The sequence below is a fragment of the Zerene cesonia genome, chromosome 1, assembly GCF_012273895.1.
Source record: "Zerene cesonia ecotype Mississippi chromosome 1, Zerene_cesonia_1.1, whole genome shotgun sequence".
NCBI lineage: Eukaryota > Metazoa > Arthropoda > Insecta > Lepidoptera > Pieridae > Zerene > Zerene cesonia.
Window position 1 is genome coordinate 6,905,611 of NC_052102.1, and position 19,381 is coordinate 6,924,991.

Consider the following 19,381-nt stretch of genomic DNA (forward strand, 5'->3'; position numbering starts at 1 on the left):
TATAAATATGTGGGATTAATTTTTAACCTATTAGAAATTGTAGTTTAATTTAAATACTAGCAATTCAATTTGTATTTGAGAAAATCTTTAGGGATAAAATATAACTATCGTACTACTTGTGGGTGTTAAAAGTTTCAACGTTACAAAGTAATTAATTACCTTTTTTTCATCGTAAGGATGTAAGTAAGATCTTATGTTTGTTATTTGCTTTAAAATAAGTTTATTGATGTAATATTGTAATTTATGTTCAATTTTGGGCGTGGGTAATATAATTCGTGATTTGACAACGGTGAAATTGTATCAATTTGGCTGTGTAGCCACCACGTGGTTTTTACGCCTTAGTGTTCTCGGATCGATTCCCCGAGTGATATATTTTTTTTAATTGTGGTTTTTTTAAGTAATTTTATTTTTGAACGATACTTTTTATTTTTATCGCCATTGATTGTATTATGATGTTTTTTATTTTGCAAATAAAACTATATTAATATAATAATAATAAGGATCTGTTGTAAAATCATTACAAATTTATTTAAGTACAAGCGTTATTTTCTTTAAAAAAATTTCATTGCAATATGTAGCTTAATCAAAAAATTTAATAAATGTATATGTTGCCTCTTAGCACTTTTCTAAATAGCACTGCATTAAATTTTTGTTGAAAGAGACCATGGTTCAAATCTAAAAAATACACTTGTATATATTTTTTTCTAAATTTGTTTAATTTAATGGTGATTTCACCCATTAATTTCAGATTATTAATCTTGAATGAATCATTTATAATTATTTTTTGTTTTAACATTAAAAATGAGTTCAAGTAAAACAAGAAAAAGAAAAGCGTTTGTGAAAGGTCCTGTGGTTGAATCTGACAATGAAACAACAGAAGTATTAGTATTACCTCCAAAGTTATTAGAGAAATTGGGTATTTCTATAGGAAATATTGATGTAAATCTCAATGAACAAAAAGATCATATAAATAACAGTGGTGAGTACAACATTTATATTTTCATTACCAACATTAAGTTTTGATCATTTTTATATTAGTAAAGTATTTGTGGGCAATAATAATACTTGATAATAACAGTTTATTTGTATCATATGTGTATATGATTTGCTTCTTAAGTTTTAAATATTATTATGAAATTTTAAAAATAAAATATACTACACTTCTCATTAATACCTTTATACAAACAAAATGTTTTTTTTTTTATAAATTGCATTCTATTTTTTTTATAAACTGTGAAATAAAAATAATGCAACCTATGAAATTAAGTAATGAAATATAAATTGATAATATTTTTTTTTATTCTATTGAGAGAGTTATCTAAATCAACTGAAATAAATATGGCACAATTTGAAAAAGGGTAATTAGTTATTCATTTATTGCTTATAGTTTTATTTTGTAAATATTATTTTTCTAGGTTCAGATTTAATCCTAGATAATGAACTTGACAACTTAGCTTTGTTTCAAATGTCTTCACCGAAAACAAATAATATTGATCCAGACACATCTATAATGGAAACTGCAAACTTAATGAAAGAGTCAGTATTTCTTAGTCCCACCTTTTCTTCTTCATCAGTTAGCAATCCTTCTTACATTGGTGATGATGTGGTTTCCAGTACAAATTCATTGGAGGAAAATGGAAAAGACAGGAAAATAAATGTTGAATTTGAAAATATTGAAGCAAATTATAGAAATCATACAGTTGTATCATCAGCTAAAACTAGTGAATATACACAAAATACAAATGACTTTATCAATGAACATAATAGCAGTCAAATAGCTGCTAAGTCGCATGTTAATTCGCAAGGATCTAAAGAAAGAAGTATGGAAAAAGAAATTGTAAATCAAAATTGCATTATTAATAGCATAGAGAGTAAAATAAAACCAAAGAACAAAATTTGTGTTATATCTGAAGAGGTGATTACTCCTTGTAACATAAAGGAATTAAAGACATTTCATAAACCAAGTAATTCTACTCTGATTCCAATACCAATAAACTCAATAATAACAACAGAAAAATTAAAAGAAAAGCCGAAAACTACTAAAAACAAATATAGCATTGACTGCAATTCAAAACAATGTGACTCAATTCAAATTTATGATAACATAGAGAATATGAGCAATACATCAAAAGCTAACTTCAGTGACACACTATCAAAGCTAACATCAGATAGTTTTATTAATACTGCATTGAAGGAAAATAATTATGAAAGCTCCAATACTGTAATGCTTAATGGTGAGGTAACCAATAAAGATGCACCAGATACTGATCACATTAAAATTAATAATGATGATCATCCTAATGAGGTTGATTCTAATTTGCAAATTGACTTGATTTCTGATAATTTTATATCATGTGCAGAGGAAGATATGAAAATGGAACAAAGTGTTGAGGAAAATAGAATTACTACAAAAAAAGATCATAGTATAGAAATAAATGGAAATGAAATAATATTACACACAGAGAATAAGAAAAGTTACATAGAAGATAATGTTCAATGTAGTGATGACTTAAGTCTTAATTCAAAATATATTTTAGATCACTCACATAATAAAGCAAATAATAGCAAAGATATTTCATACCACAATAATTATAATAATTCTTTTTACATTAAAGAATGCCCTTTAAATAAGAATAAATGTGGTATAGTATCGAAATTGCACATTCAGGGGGTTGAAAAGCCAGGTGGTCAAGACTTGGTGAATAGAAACACCATAGCTGTAATAAAAAACAATACAGACAGTCTTCGGACATATACTAGAAAACCATTAAAAATTCATTTACCTTTGAAAGAAACTTATGATGAACCCCTTACTCCAAACTTAAACAACGATGTTAAAGAAATAAATGAAACACTTAGGGAGGAAGCATTTTGTGTTTGTTATGATTTTGGTCACTATAGTTATTATGATCTTAAAGACACATATGAGCATTTACATTTCTTAAATCATAATACTGACCAATGTTCTTCTGGTACTATATTTAGCATTTATAGTGATGACTCTAATTTAGTTCCTGTTGATGACCAACAATTTGAGGAGAATATAGAAAGTTTTGGAAAAGATATTATGGCTGATGTTGGAGATGAATATAGTAGAATCTGTTATAATTGTATTGCACATGATTTTAAAGTGAATACAGAATTAAAATCAAATATAGATAATAAACCAAGTATAATGAAACAAAGCATAGAAGGACATATGGAAGATATTACAACAGATGATATCCACACAAACATTTCAAACTTAATTAATGTAAGTTTATATTTTTAAGTCATATATAACATGATAAAATAAAGATCCTTTAAAAAATACATTTTGTTTATATTAATATGGGAAGGGACTAATTGTACAAATACAGGGGAAAACTAATGATATTGAGAATCTTTCTGATTCAATGAGCCAAATTTGTTTATAGTGTCATAAATACTTAATGTTGTACTTGATACGTTTTTTTAGGAATCACAACCCAGCATCACCGTAGATGTAAAGCACCAACCAATATCAGAAACCTTACTATCATTTAATGAGTGCATTCAAGAATCAATGGTAATACTTTTTTTCTATTTTTATCATTATCGTTAGCGTAAGCGTAAGTGAATACTTACGCTTTTATATTTTCTATTTTAATTGCAGGAAAAAGAAAGTGAAAAAAGAAGATTTGAAATAGAAGTTGACATTGTTCCAAATCCACCTCCATGTAATAAAGAAGATGATCATTTACAAAAATCCATCATGACAAGAGGTGTAAGTGAAACCAAAATAATTTCATTTAAATTTGAGATAACCCAATACTTCTCAGAGGCCTATTTCCTTCTCCTAGCCCTTCCCAGTCCATTCCTTCTTTCCAGTCATCAATCCTTTCCTTATCCCTTATCCCTTAAAAGCGGGCAGCGCATTTTCAGAGGTCTAAGCTCTGCGAATGTTCATGGGCGGTGGTGATCGTTTACCATCAGGCGAACCACCAGCTCAGTTGCCCACTATGATATAAAAAAAAAAAAACTTTCGTATTTATTCATAGTATTTTTAATTGTTTCAGAAAAGAAAGCGGCTTTCATCAGATCACACACCCTTGATTCATCTGAAGAAAAAACCAAAAGTTGTGAATAGCAAAATATATAGAAACAATGTCAATTCCAATGATTGTGTTTCAAAGGAAGGTCTTGAGCCTCTAGAAAATGATCATTCTCTTACTGTGAGTCAATACCCCTAATTTTTGTTGGTCAAATTGTACAAGTACAATTTATATATTAAGTTTAATAACTCAAAATTAATTTGAATATTTCTTAAAATTATGTCTTCATGAGAAAAACAATTGTGTGATCCTTCCATGTTTTTTAGGACACAACAGATGTTAATTCTAAAATTGAGACGGAAGAACTGAATGATACAATAGTATGTGGAGTTTGCCAATTGAAATTAAGAAAAGACACATGGATAGCACATATTTCTAAAGAACACAGTTACTTGGCTTGGAAAGAAAGTGACACCCCTTTGGTGTGTAAAGTTTACTTAAAAATTTAGCAACAATTATGGTCCAAAATCATAAAATCTATTTCTCTATTGTTCTAACATATCTATCTATTGTTCTAACCAGTTATATAATATTTCAACGTAATATCTTATTTAAAATTTCGTTATAAATAAATAAATAAACTCTTATATGATAGAAAGACAAGCCGTTTGCCTGCGTCTGCGCCCGAATTGTCAGAAAAAAGGAAAAGACAGACATTCCCGAATTTTTCAACCATAGTTCCCGTCCCCGGGAGATATCCAGGATAAGACTATGCTATGTCCTATATCGGGCTTTAAACTATCTATGTACAAAATCCCATCCAAATAAATTCATTGGTAAAGGCGTGTATTGTACTGCTTAGGGTATTAGTTACGGCTTACCATCACTCGCAATACGCACCAAATCGCACACCGCAACTAGTCGCCCGACTGTCGGTACATACTGACGCGTGACGTGAGCGTATCAGACAACCTATACTTTTGCCAATATACTACAAGACGTTAACAAGAGTCAGAATTATTTTCACATTTATAATACCGGTTTCCATTTTTCAATTGTATACATTTTTAAGTATTTTGTGAATTTAATGCTGATTGCAGGATTTTTCGAATGAGGATGTTGTCTATGACCATCTAAGTGAAATCTTAAATCAAATTGGGCATTTGGTTTGTGGTCGATGTGGAATTCAACGTGAAAATACGAAGAAATATTTACGACATGTAAACAAGTGCAACGTTGTTCCTGTGAGTTGTTAAATACCTATTATTACATATATGGTATGGAATATATATAAAATTCTCGTGTCACAGTTTTCGTTGCCATACTCCTCCGAAACGGCTTGACCGATTCCTCTGAAATTTGGTAAGCATATTGGGTAGGTCTGAGAATCGGCCAACATCTATTTTTTATCCCGATATTCCTACGGGATACGGACTTACGCGGGTGAAACCGCGGGGCGCAGCTAGTATATGGATAGATCAGTGTAATGACCATACCGACCATTGCTTCATCATTTCGATATTTTTATAATTCGCTGCTATAGCGGCAACAGAAACTTTTCGTCTCTGGAAATTTAAGCTGTTAAACTATCACTATTTACAGACAAATGACACATGGACGGACCGCTAGACAGACCGTCAGCGGTCTTAGTAATAGTGGCCCGTTTTACCCTTTGGGTATTGTACCCTAAAAAGGTTATGTATGTAATTTTATATAAATGAAATTTTTAAACTATTTTAGGGAGTTTATTTTACAAATGTGCCGAATGGTGCTCATGCCATAAAATGTGGAGTTTGTCACAAGGAAGTCGCCGATTGGATCAGTCATATTGCCAAAGAGCACAATTATCTTGCATGGAGAGAGGAGGAGCTTCCTATTGTACGTATTGTAAAATGTTTTCACACTTTACAGCATTCTAAGTTCTAACCACCTCGATTTAAACTTCATTTTGTAAAGTAGCATTGAATATGCTCTTGAATAATATTTAACAGTTGCTTTATTATTTTACTCTAAATAGTTTACTCATACTACGGTTGTTACGGTTTGGCAAACAGACGTGGGTTCGAATCCCGGCTCGTTATTAAATTTATTCTTTTCTTTAAAAATTTATCTTATATAAAATATTTCAATACTACAAAAACTAAAAATTAAATCATACTTTGTGTCTATTGTAAGCTGATAATTTAAACTCCTACTAGGATTTCGAGGATGAGAATAACGTTCGACAGTATTTACATTCTATAGCGAAGCAAATTGGAGGGTTGACTTGCGCAAAATGTGGTTGTTGCCGAAAATATGTTAAGGCATATCTAGATCATATAAATACCTGTGATGTCGAGGAGGTAAATAAATTATCTATAAAAAGCAAATTATCTATAGTATACATATACATAAATAATTATGGTTATAAAAACTGACAAGCATATTGATGCTATTTATATAGTAAGTGTTATGAATATAATATAATATTTTTTTAGACCAATGAGAAACCAAGTGAAGTTATAAAATGTGGAGTTTGCCAAGAAGAAGTCAGTGACTGGTACACACATATTGGTGAAAAACATAATTATATTGCTTGGGCTGATGGTGAACCCGAGATAGTAAGTAAAATATTATTATAATACTCGCCGCGCCCCGCGGTTTCACCCGCGTAAGTCTGTATCTTGTTAGAGTATCGGGATAAAAAGTTGCCTATGTATTATTCCAGTTGTACAGCTATCTACTTACCAAATTTCATTATTATCGGTTTATTACTTTTTGGGTGAAAGAGTAACAAACATACACATATATCCATCCTTACAATCTTTCGCATTTATTAGTTTAGTAGAATATATAACACGTCGAACAGATTTGTTTATATACAAAAATCCAATATTTACTTTCAGACTATCGATGATGAAAAATCCGTCCAACAGCACTTACATTTTATTGTTAAACAAATAGGTGAACTGGTTTGTTCAAAATGCGGGTATCATCTAAAAAATGTGAGCTCGTATCTAAATCACATTAAAGCTTGCGAAGGTTTAATGGTAAGTTATTTATTTTTATATTGTAGTTAAGTGCAAAATAATTAAGAATATATTGTATGTAATATTTCATTTTAGAATACTACATTGAATAGCACTTTAGACAGTACCCTTAATAGTACCAGAAACACAGTTAAATGTGGAGTATGTGGCAAAGAAGTACGCGAAAAAAAGTGGATTAATCATATTCAGAAGGAACATAATTATATTGCGTGGGTGCAGGGTGATCAACCTTTGGTACGTTTATATACTTCATTTGTTATGTCCAATTCACACATGTACTTATATCTATACTAAAGGACTATCAACATTCCAGGATGAAAATGATAGGGAGGCTGTCTATGACTATTTATACAATATCTCTAAAGAGCATAACGGGCTTGTTTGTTCTAAATGTGGAATACGTCGCAAATACGTTAAGCTATATCTAAGTCATATTAAAACATGCAGTGGAAGTAGTGTAAGTATTTTTAAATCTCTATCTCTTTGACTATCCATTGGTCAATCTGCTATATAATAACCAGGATTTCCTTAGGCCAGAATATTTATATTGGCGAATGTATAATTGTTTTTCTATTTTATGCCAAATTAACAAACTCAGTATATTATTTTTTCACGGATTAGGATAATATCAACAACTCTGAAGCCGATATCAGTAATTTGGACAGCACAGTTCCAGAAGATACGACAGAAAGTGGGCCGATAGTGAAGTGTGGGGTGTGTCAAAAAGAAGTTTCAAATGGTAGTTGGCTCCGTCATATAGAAAAAAAACACGATTACATAGCATGGAAAGAAAACGAAACACCTTTAGTGAGTACTTTTACCTTTTTCATTGGATAGAAAATAGATTGCTGTTTAGCAATAAGGCTTATGCGTAATTATATTTAGTGTGGGTGTCCTTTTTTATTCATTCATCTATACTAGTACTATAGAGCTGAAGAGTTTGTTTGTTTGTTTGTTTGAACGCACTAATCTTAGAAACTACTGGTCCGATTTGAAAAATTCCCAGCCAGATAGCCAGATAGAAATTACGACTTATTTTAATAGAAATGGAAACAATTTATTATATGTTTCCATGATAAAGTTTTAACCATAATTTTTATGAATTATCTTCAATTATATTTAAATTACAGAATACAAACAACAAAAATGATGTTCAGGAGCATTTATATAATCTTTCTAAACAAAATAATGGATTGGTCTGCTCTCAATGCGGCTGTCGGCGGAAATACGTTAAAGCATATTTGGATCACATAAAAGCGTGCAAGAGTGGGGATCATGTAAGATGACTTCTGAATTGAAATTAATGATTCGGTTATATTTGTTATTCAATAGTTTATATACAAACATATTTGTTTTATAAGAAATAAAATTTCATTACATTAATGTTATTTAGAATCATTTTGTAGGCAGTATTTGATAATTAGAAATGTAGATTTCCTTTAGGTCCTGTTCTGGTTGATTTTGTATTGTAAAAATTATACATATAAGTTGTCTATGGTAAAATAACGATTTGCCCTTTCTACAGGAATCTTCAAATAATCCTTTACTTAATAGCAATAATGAGGATGGAAATTCGTCAAATAGTTTTACTCATAATAAGAATGAACCCGCTGTTGTCATTAATATTAAGTGTGGTGTATGTCGAGAAGAGATTGAAGATAACGTTTGGTTAAATCATATAGAGGAAAAACATAATTACATAGCTTGGAAAGAAAACGAAAAGCCCTTAGTAAGTTTTGCACAAATAATATATTTTAATAATATTCCAGTTTTGATTTTTTTTCTTGTTCTAATAAACACAACAAAAACTGTAATTAATAAATTAAAGAGCGTTTAGCGATAATCAAATATATATTTAATATTTTTAATAATCTTTTCAGAACGTAAGCGATAAAGACGAAGTTTACGAACATTTGTATAATATTTCTAAACAAAATAATGGTCTACTTTGCCTCAAATGTGGATGTCGTCGTAAATATGTTAAGTCCTATTTGAGCCATATAAAAAGCTGCAATGGGAATCCTGTAAGTGTTTTTTTAAATAACATTAATGAATTTACAAATCAATGAATTTAGAAAAACCAATTTATTTTACAGGATTGTACTAATGAATCAATAGCAGACACAAGTAATTTGGATCAATCCCTAACTGATGCAAATGATAAGACACCAGTGAAGTGTGGTGTGTGTCAGAAAGAGATGGAGAGCCGGAACTGGGTGTTACATATTAAAGAGGAACATGATTATATTGCTTGGAAAGAAAATGAAACACCTCTTGTTAGTATTATAGTCTAATTGTTTGGAAAATTTCAAATATTCTTATATTGTTGACGTTTTTAATGTTTATTCCAAATTATTTTCAGGATGCGAATGACGATGACGCATTGTATCAACATTTTTATAATATCGTTCAGACACACGGCCAACTTACCTGCAGCAAGTGTGGGTGTCAACGCAAATACGCAAAATCATATCTGAGCCACATACAGTCTTGTACTGGTGATTATATGGTAATTGAGGAATAGTATTTTATTAAAACTAACAACTAAATTGGTAGTTATTCATTTTCAACATTTATATACGTGTCTGAATATTTCATACGCTTATAGTGATTTTTTAGGATTTTTTAAATGAATATACTGTATAATCAATTAATTTATAGGACCCTACGTTTGTCCAAGTGCAAAGAGAAAGCCAAGACCACAAAATAGTGAAGTGCGGTGTGTGTCAATTGGAAATGGAAAACAAGCGATGGACTACACACATACAGAGGTTTCATAAATACGTAGCGTGGAAAGAAGGTGAAACGCCGTTAGTAAGTTGCTTGGAAAATGTAAATAATTCTGATAGTTGTTGATGATCATTGAATAAATCTATTATATTCCTGAATCATTTTAGGACACAGATGATGAGAATCAAGTTCACGAACACCTTTATAATTTGTCGAGGAAATACGACGGGCTGACTTGTGCGAAGTGTAATGTTACTAAGAAGTATGTCAAGTCGTTCCTATCTCACATCGAGAGTTGTGACACTGATGTGGATGTTAATACTCTTCCAGATTATGAAACGAATACTGGTAATTTTTTTGAATAGTTAAATAAGGTTGTTTGTAAACAATAAACGTTTGGTTTGTATTTGTACTTGTGACATACATCTATATATTAATAACTTTCGCGTTTATAGTATTGTAGGTTTCATTTTCGCTATTAACAAATTAATAAAATAAGAGATTTCTTTAAATATTAGCCGTTTCGCCCGCGACTTCGCTTGCGGACTACAAAATTTTATACTATATGGATTTTGAAAGAAGAGACAGTACGGCATTATAGCCTCCGAAACCTCTTATTCATTTTTAAAGTCTTGTCCAATTTAGTTTCGTATCCCGATTACATGCCCCCCAAAAACTATTTTTTTTATGAAATGTAAGGTAGGTAAGGACCAACACTACAAAATGTTATCAATCTGAACAGTTTTTACGTGATTGACACAGATACAAATAAACAGAAATAATTTTTCCTAAACATTTCTCGGGGTTTATATAACGTCCATATAGCATAGCAATTACTATTATATAAAATACTAGCTGTTGCCTCAAGCTTCGTCGGCGCGGTATAATACATTTTCATGGGACAAACTTTCATTCCCTATTTTATTCCCTTGGGGGTAGAATTTATCAAAATCCTTTCTTAGCGGATGCCTACGTTATTATACATTATATGTATATATATATATATATGCTTTCAATTTCAGACATCTACGAATGCGCTCTTTGTCATGAAACTGGGCCAATAAGTAAATGGAAAATCCATGCTATGAACAAGCATTACAATGTAGCCTGGATGGTCGGAGATATACCCATTGTGAGTGATGCTTTATTGCTTTACCTTATAATGTAAATTTCGTTCACGGTTCAAGTGTTATTTTCTCATTTATTTTATCAATTATGTGTGTACAATATGTAATATTCAGGAATATATACATATTTTTTGTGATACCAGACTCACTATCGTATTCTTAAGCAAAGTAATTTATTTACATATTACAGGACTTGAAAAACTTGCATTGTGTGGAAAAATTTCTTAAAGAGTACAAAAAGTATCACAAGACATTGCAGTGTTTGGAATGCGGTATGGTTAGAATTTCGATTACGGGGTTTTATGCTCACGTCATGTTCTGTGGAAAGAGTGAAGAGGTATTTTTTCTTTTTATAATTTCCCTTTTTTATTAATTTACAATAGTATGCCTCATTGTTATTGGTTTACTTTAGATATATATCTGCAATAATTTGCTTTTTATGATCTTTATAACTTACAGACTTGGAAAAAGTAACAAAAAAAAATAATGGGTATAAAAGAATTAATTTAGTAATAATACATCATTATCTTACATCATCATCATCTTACAAGATAAATTAATTACTTTATTTTGCAGGAAAAAGATATGTACAAGAGTTATTGCGAAATATGTAACAATAAATATATAGGCGTGTACAAAGCTCAGCATATGAAAGCCCACCGCGAGCAAGAGTATGCACAGCTTAACAAACAAATGAAAGAGGCTAGGCAAGAGGCGATATTAAACCAGAAACCAGAGGATCAAGAAACTCCTGGGAAAAGGCGAGCCGCTGAAAAGTAAGTAAGACAGATTAATGTCATGTTATTGAGTTTAAATTTAAGAAATATATATACTGTAACTATATAATATAATTTCATAGTGTTATTAAAATCTTCATGAGTCCATCGAAGTTAATTATAGTACATTGTTTGTATATATTTTTGCTATGAACATTAATAAATTTTTTTTTCAGGGCTAAAGATGTCATCAAGAACTTTACAACGAAGGTAAATTTATTTGTTTTTATATAGTTACTTATAAAAACTCAATCTCATTAAATTTATAATCCCGAACTAACGTACGCTGGTAGTTCAACACGAACGAAGTCGGTATAATCGATGTGTAGTTTTTGAGTTAAATCGTTATCTAATCGAGTATTCACCTTTTATAAAATTATTTCCAAACAATCCTTTATAAATGCAATCATTACAATAATTATTATGCTTTTCCATAGACTGATGATCAAGATAATAGTGATAATGATACAGAGGATGATAACTATGATGAGACTCGAGACAGCAGCAGCAGTGAATCAGATGATTCGGTGGCAATCGAGCCGACTTCTGAAGAAGAGTCCATCGACACGGAAATCGATTCAGGCGTTTCTGACGACGATAAAATTGAAGTGAAGAGAAAGAAAAAGTATGGAGAATCGTGTAAGTTGGGCTCTGTACAAAAATATTTATAATGTTTTTTTTCTTGTTTATCAATTATTTTTTGCACTTTGCAGCGTTTGCAACGATTAATAACAAACGAATACCCTTTACGGTCGCACAACCTTCTACGTATATTAATGATAGTGCAAAAGAATTGTAAGTAATTTTACTGTTTACTTTAATGTTTTTTCCTTATTATATCTATAGTATATGTTAGTATAAACTACATAAAACACGTAAATGTTAGATCTCTTAATGCTATAAAATAATTCATAATTATTCATTGTGAAGTGACGTCTCTCTAAATTGGTTATATATAAAATATTCCTGTCTGCTACATCTATGGTACATTCGTTCTTATAAAAACATCCAGTTTTAAGTTTATATTAAATTCCAGTTGCAAGACACATTTCACATCGAGTACTCTATTTCCTCAATGGTTGAGCTGCGAATATGAAGCAGTTGCTGACGATCAGCTATCCGAATATATGCCTCCTTTGGCGAAGTCCTGTAACGTTATGTACTCGACGGACGGATGGACGACATACGATCGATTTGAAGCGAGGAAAGGAAAAGGTATGATTGGCTTTAGATACGATGGAAAAAAATTTACATACGTCTTGCCGCTTTTTCTCGCGTAATTCTGGAGAATGAGTTTCATGTTATCATACTAATGTTATAAACGCGAAAGTTTATAAGTATGGATGAATCGATGGATGTATTCATGTTTGTTACACTTTCACGCGAAAAAGGTTACCTCAAGAGTGACGCCGTGGGTGTGTGTTCTATTTTTTAGGATCATATGTAACAAAATTCTTCTTTTGAAAAGTTTTTTTTATAATATGGTATTATTTTGTGTGTTCTGTCTTTATCTGAGTGAATTTTTCCTAATTTTGATATTCAATAATACTTGTACTTACTACATTATCGTCAAATATTTATTCAACGTAATGATTATAACCATTTTTATTTCCACCCTTTTTTTATCCGTATTTGTTATGTCTCATTAGTTCATTTGGTATAATTCTTAGGTCTCAGTCTGTTCGTGGGTGCTAGTATAAACAGTATACGCTGGGTGCCGCCCCGAAGGAACGGCGATAGTACTCCATATCTGAGCGTCAATTGCTTCAACGGACCGGATGCGCCGCGCCTTGACGTGACACAGACTGTCGAACATCCTGCCATGATACAGATATGGGATTTCAATGATATGACGGAGTAAGTAATTCTCCTCTATGTTATGTGGCAATGAGTATTTTTTGTCAGTGTCAAATCAAATATTCTCTTGTTTCATGTAAGAAATTTTAAAAGAAATATTAGTTCTCTATTTATATAACAATCATTTATAAATATTATACTATAATTTTTTGTGTCATAATTTCGCATGTACTCTCTTCATTTACACACACTCATAAAACATGATTTCCACTTTTTTTTATATATTTTTATTGATAAATATAAATAATGTATTTACGTTCTGGATATTAAAATATAACTTTAACGTCTCTCATGATTTCAGGCTACCGTCATTCATTTTTGGGCTAGCACACGATTTTGGCACAGTGTGGAGTATGGACTGGTGCCCGTCTGGGACTTGGGAAATAAATAATAAGGAAACAAAAACTTTCACGAGGCTCGGTCTGTTAGCCGTGGCTTGCTCTAATGGTTCTGCTTATATATTCTCAGTTCCTCATCCGTCTTCGATTGTAGATGGGTCAGTATTTCTTTTTCTATTATGCAAGTGGCTCCCCAAGACTCGATTTTGACCCATTTTAAATGGACATGGATTTATGTAAAGATTGTACACTTATCAAGGATTGGTGATATAAAATAATTAATACATATTAAATGATGAATACAATAAATATTAAGTAATAAACCACAAACTTATATACTCGTATAAACCTTATTATTTTATATCATTCATTCAATAGATATTTCAAACTTAAAAAAATTTATTTCATTGTAATTAAATGTAAAGAGAAATCTCACCGATATACATACCTCTTTCTTTCTACATCAATATTCAGAAATGAGAAAAATAGAAATAGCTATATATTTTTTACATTTTAAAGCATCGTGTTTTTATTATAATAAAAGCAATAAATGATGCAAGTATGTATGTTTCAGTGATAAATTGGTGTATAAGCTGAAACCTGTAGTGGAGTTACGCATGTGCCGCGATAAAAATCCAAAATTTCAGAGCACTGCCATTAGCTGGTCAAATGTAAGTATATATTATATTTTAATAAGATTTTGTCACGATTGTCATTAAATGGAATTTTGGTAACTGTTTCTTTTTTTCCAGAACAAAGGTCATGCCTGTATTATAGTCGGATATTCTAATGGAGCTACAGCCAACTTTGATCTGAACACCGACTCACCATTGCTAACGTGTGTTGAAGATGGCGTTACAGTGTTCTATCCATTCCATGATGAGAAACCACATACGGCTTGCGTGACCGGTATGTAAATATTTTTAAACCTTCACTTAAAACAACTTTTAATTGGTGCAGTGGTTCACGCGTGAGCGTAGAATCGCGGGGTCGTGGGTTCGATTCTCGGTGGGGACGCACAAAAAAATAAATGTCTCGGATTGGCAGGACACAGAAGGGTTAGGTTATTTGTCCATACAGAAAATCGATTAGTAAAACAGATGTATATCATCTGCCCCTTACCCCATTAGAGGACACGGGACATAACTTTACACTAGAGGGATCCTAGTTTACCCTTTGACTTTTTATGTTTTTTTTTTTATGTCATCCTTGGTAATTAACCTGGTGGTTCGCCTGATGGTAAGTACTTCCACCGCGCATGAACATTTGGAGAGGCGTAAGGTCGTTTACTTACGCATCTACAAATGGATAGCCGACTTCAATTTGGGATCAAGAAAGGAAGAACTCTTAAGTTCCTAAAGCTCTTTATGTGTTTGTGCAGACGTGGTGGCGCTGTGCGGGGGCGGCGGGGGCGGCGGGGGCGGCGGGGGCGGCGGGGGCGCGTGCAGCGCGTCGCCGACGGGCGCGGCGGCGGCGCTGGGCGCGGCCGCGGCGCCCGCCGCCACCGCGCACGTGCAGCTGACGGCCGCGCGCCTCGCCCGCGAGCCGCTCTGGCCGGCCGCGCTGCTCGCGGGCAACAGCGACATTGGTGAGTGCCGGTTACGATTTAAATTCTTTATTTGAACCGCAAGAGGGACATGCTTCCTGAGTCTGTGTTCCCCGACGAGTACAATCTGGAGGTCTTTAAGAGAAGAGCGAACCCTCTAGGGACCTCTAGAAGATACCCTCTAGGGAAACGCGCTACATCTGAACCCACATCGCACCTTACCGCCTGGCAAGATGTGGTCAAGCGCTGCCCTATTATGAATAAAAAAAAATTACCGACCTGGGTGGAGGAGTAGTACGATAATGTCTCTTTAGTCATATTGGTGATTACTTTATAAATATAGCAGTAAACTCGTCGTAAATACAACTGATCAATCAGAATTTGAAAGAGTATGTGACATTAACAATTGGAGGTTATAAATATCGTGATTATAAAATTTACTTCAACGAACCTTATACCAACAGTATCTCAAGCCATAAACGAATTGGACTGGTGGGGCGCGGGCCGACGGTTCGGGCCCATGAGCGCGGTGTGTGGGTGCCTGCACTGCGCTAGAGTCGCGTGTTTCATACCACCTCTGCTCAAAACTATGTTTATTCACCCGGTGTTCAACGATAAACGGGAAGTGAGTGAGATATTTCTTCCTTTTGTTCTGCAATCATTTTTTGCTGTAAGACCAAATATCTCCTCTATTAAGTTATTAATTTATTATCTCTAATAAGTTATTAATATTATTGAACTTAAACTTTGTTATACTTACTTTAAGAAGTATGTAAAATGCTTTATTGGAAATTAAGTTCAAAAGTGTAGGTATCAACAATGTGAAATGTGGTAGCGTTTTGATCCTAATTGCGTGCTTTCGTTATAACCAATCGGCGAATAGAATTTTTAAAATATGTATTTTTCTTTACAGTTGCAATTACGAATAAAAATTGATATGGTGCCATTGAAAGAGAATAAAGAGTCGAAAAAGAAATCTGAGCAACCTCTTAAATTGGAATCTTACGTATACGATGAGGTTATTAAATATTATGGGATAGAATATAAATATGCCTCGGATTTGGATAAGGTAAGTTTTATTTAGCAATAACAATTAAATTGTTATGGAATAATGTTAGTATTTAATTTTCTTACAATAGTTTTATTTAATTGGTTTCTTTTAATGCAACGAAAAATAATAAATACGCGATATTGAGAAAATTCTAAATTAGCATAGAAGAAGCAGTTGTGGCTCACTGGTGAGGACCTCAGACTACAAAAAAACTGAAACTACTTAACGGATTTTGATGAAATTTGGTAAAAAAGAAGGGCATGAGCTGAGTTGGGTGATAGGATACTTGTTATCCTGATTAAATGCTCCCTTGGGATAAAACAGGAATCTTGATATCCGGGCTGAGCTGGTACGAGCGTATAGTAGTTTAATATTTCTTAAAGAATTTCACCAATAATCAATTCAAACATTGCATAATAACTAATGTATGTTGCAATAATTGTTAATTTATTTCTAGTCGGATATCCAACAACATTTAAACAAGCCTCGTAAGAAGTGTCCAGATCAGTTCCCCTTAGCCGAAGTGACTTCAATGGAATTCTGTCCACTGCCCATATATCACAAAAAATTAGCTATATCTACGCATTCTGGTATGCTTTTCGTTATAAACACGTGATAGAAATTAATTTTAACACATTTCATACAAACATATAAGAGCTTTAACTTGTTAGGTAAGGAGATTTGTACTCCAGTGTTCCAAAGATGTTATTGAAATAAAATATTGGCGGATTGTTGTGTTATTGTATGATAAATAAATAACTACTACGGAATGTCTTGGATCGACGGATTTTTTTATACGTTAAACGCATCATTCAATAGTGTGTTGTGATAACATTTGTATTCGTAAGCGGAATTAACAAACTCCGATATATATGCGAGTATTTTACCTCTGATCTTATGGACAAGATTAATTTTTTCCTGCCAAGTGTAAACCTAGCGATGATCTAAATTCTAAAACCGATGTGAATGTGTGAAATGTACGGAATGTAAAAATTGTAAAATGCATTCGGAATGATGTGTTCTCAATCTTAGTATTAAAGTTACTATCAGTTTTAGACTTCTGTTAATCAATTATAAAACAATATGAAGATCAGATCCGTTTTATATTTTGTCTTTTAAAGGTCTAGTAATTAAATCTTCTCATATATAAAAACTTGACCTTTCTTCATAGTGCTAAGTGCCATATTAAACCAATTCCTCTTTTTGTAACTTTATAGTGGAATAATATACTGTTTGTGAATACAACCAAAAATTTGTGAATTGAAATTTTATTCAGTTCAAATAAATCTTACATGAATTCTTATATTATTCAATGATTCTACAACACTTGTTAAATATTTTAGTTCAATCCAGTAAGCAATAATCTGAATAATTATTTAGGCATTGTTTTTGTTACACGTTTAATGTGACAATACAGAAGAGCTTGTCTATTCGTAGATTATTGATAAATAAGTGGTGTTGTTTCTATAAAATAGCATGACGATTCATAATTCACAGGTACAACTGCAATAAATATTTTCCTGAATCAAACATTTTATCTTATCAGTGTTTTATAAACCTTGCAGCGTTGTATTGAATAGATACATTATACTTTACGCAATTCAAATAACATTGTATGTCTGTATAAAATTGTTGCCATCTACGAAATCAATACACCATAAAATTAATTAAACAGTTTAGTGCCAATTATTCAGCATATGCAGACGTCAATTGTAAGGCATATTCAATTTGTCACGAATGTCATCGACTGGACACGTTTTAGAATTTATTTGGCGTCATGATTTCAGCGCGACATTGGTCTTAATTAAGGTCCAACTTCCAATCATACTCCAATTCAGTTATTTTAAGTAGGGTCAATGATAATACAATTTAGTAAATATTATAAGATACTAGCTGTGACCCGCGGTTGAAACCGCGTAAGTCCGTATCCCGTATGAATATTGGTATAAAAAGTGCCTATGTGTTATTTTAGTTCTCCAGCTATCTACGAAGCAAAATAGTATTATTATTCACCAATAGATGCCAGATATATATATACAAGAATTGCTCGTTTAAAGGTATAAGAAAAATTTTGTATCCTTTGCTGGTACTAGAACTTTTAAACTTCTCTATGAATCACTAGTTCTAATTTTCAGACAAACACATCAAATTAAGATCCATAAATTCCCATTTTTAATACCACTTTATCATACAATGTAGCCAGTCTAATCCAGTTCATACTCGATATACGTGCGCCCACATACAAATTGGTTTTTTATTTATGTTTGCGCAATCCCACTTTGAACCAATACACTTTTTAGACACATGTCGTGATCTATTTTCTAAATATTTTGCTTAATTCTTAACTTGTGCTAAGCCCCGGTCTGTCTATTAGTAATTACTAAAGTGAACACATTTAAAAATAGAAAATATAAAATAAAGTGTTTCTTAGTTTCGTTTTGGAGAAAAGCTCATTGGAATTACGCCAACTATAAATAAAAGTCTACTGCATTGAATATTGAAGTGTTTAGGAACCGCTGTGACGCTACACATTATTTCTTGTGTTGAAAAATATTACATTGTATGTGAGAACTCTGTTTAACGTAGAAAATCCAAGACAGATTGAAAATTGATGAAGGAAAATATTAAATTCTTTGTTACGGATGTGTATATAGGATAAACACATGTAAAAGTGTTTTAATACTTAATGAGTTAATGTAAATTATGTTAAAGTTGTAACAATATTGTTTATAAGTAAGTTTTAGCTATAAAGAAACCATATATCGGAATTCAGTGATATTAATATATTTATTTATCTACTAGTAAGTACATCATTATGCTTGTTGCCTAATAAAGTTTTTTTTACGAAAAATGATTTTGTTTGTTATTTTTTTAGTAGTTTATTCCTTAAATTTAATAGAACTTTTAAAACTTT

At 32.0% G+C, this 19,381-nt stretch overlaps 1 protein-coding gene across 1 annotated transcript; it reads left to right on the top strand.

The window, feature by feature from the left end:
* On the top strand, nt 1–19,318 carry LOC119834911. The gene is made up of 37 exons (XM_038359484.1): nt 1–179; nt 749–979; nt 1,416–3,253; nt 3,458–3,547; nt 3,635–3,745; nt 4,038–4,193; nt 4,340–4,495; nt 5,114–5,257; nt 5,754–5,891; nt 6,212–6,355; nt 6,491–6,613; nt 6,899–7,042; nt 7,118–7,276; nt 7,356–7,499; nt 7,664–7,849; nt 8,173–8,319; nt 8,568–8,771; nt 8,923–9,066; nt 9,139–9,318; nt 9,405–9,551; nt 9,704–9,856; nt 9,940–10,120; nt 10,795–10,904; nt 11,090–11,236; nt 11,476–11,675; nt 11,852–11,885; nt 12,113–12,314; nt 12,389–12,470; nt 12,712–12,890; nt 13,346–13,532; nt 13,834–14,028; nt 14,445–14,541; nt 14,623–14,779; nt 15,252–15,458; nt 15,881–16,041; nt 16,330–16,485; nt 16,925–19,318. Exons 2-37 carry the CDS (start codon nt 802–804, stop codon nt 17,081–17,083), a joined length of 7,140 nt encoding a protein of 2,379 aa, XP_038215412.1. The 5' UTR covers nt 1–179; nt 749–801; the 3' UTR covers nt 17,084–19,318.
* Nucleotides 19,319–19,381: the final 63 nt, after the last annotated feature.

What these genes read in the sequence shown, in the direction of transcription:
- LOC119834911 (XM_038359484.1), top strand. Translation starts at nt 802, where the DNA reads ATGAGTTCAAGTAAAACAAGAAAAAGAAAAGCGTTTGTGAAAGGTCCT. An exon ending in AGTGCATTCAAGAATCAATG is followed by an intron (nt 3,548 to 3,634) that starts GTAATACTTTTT and finishes TTTTAATTGCAG; the next exon opens with GAAAAAGAAAGTGAAAAAAG. An exon ending in TCTGTGGAAAGAGTGAAGAG is followed by an intron (nt 11,237 to 11,475) that starts GTATTTTTTCTT and finishes TTTATTTTGCAG; the next exon opens with GAAAAAGATATGTACAAGAG.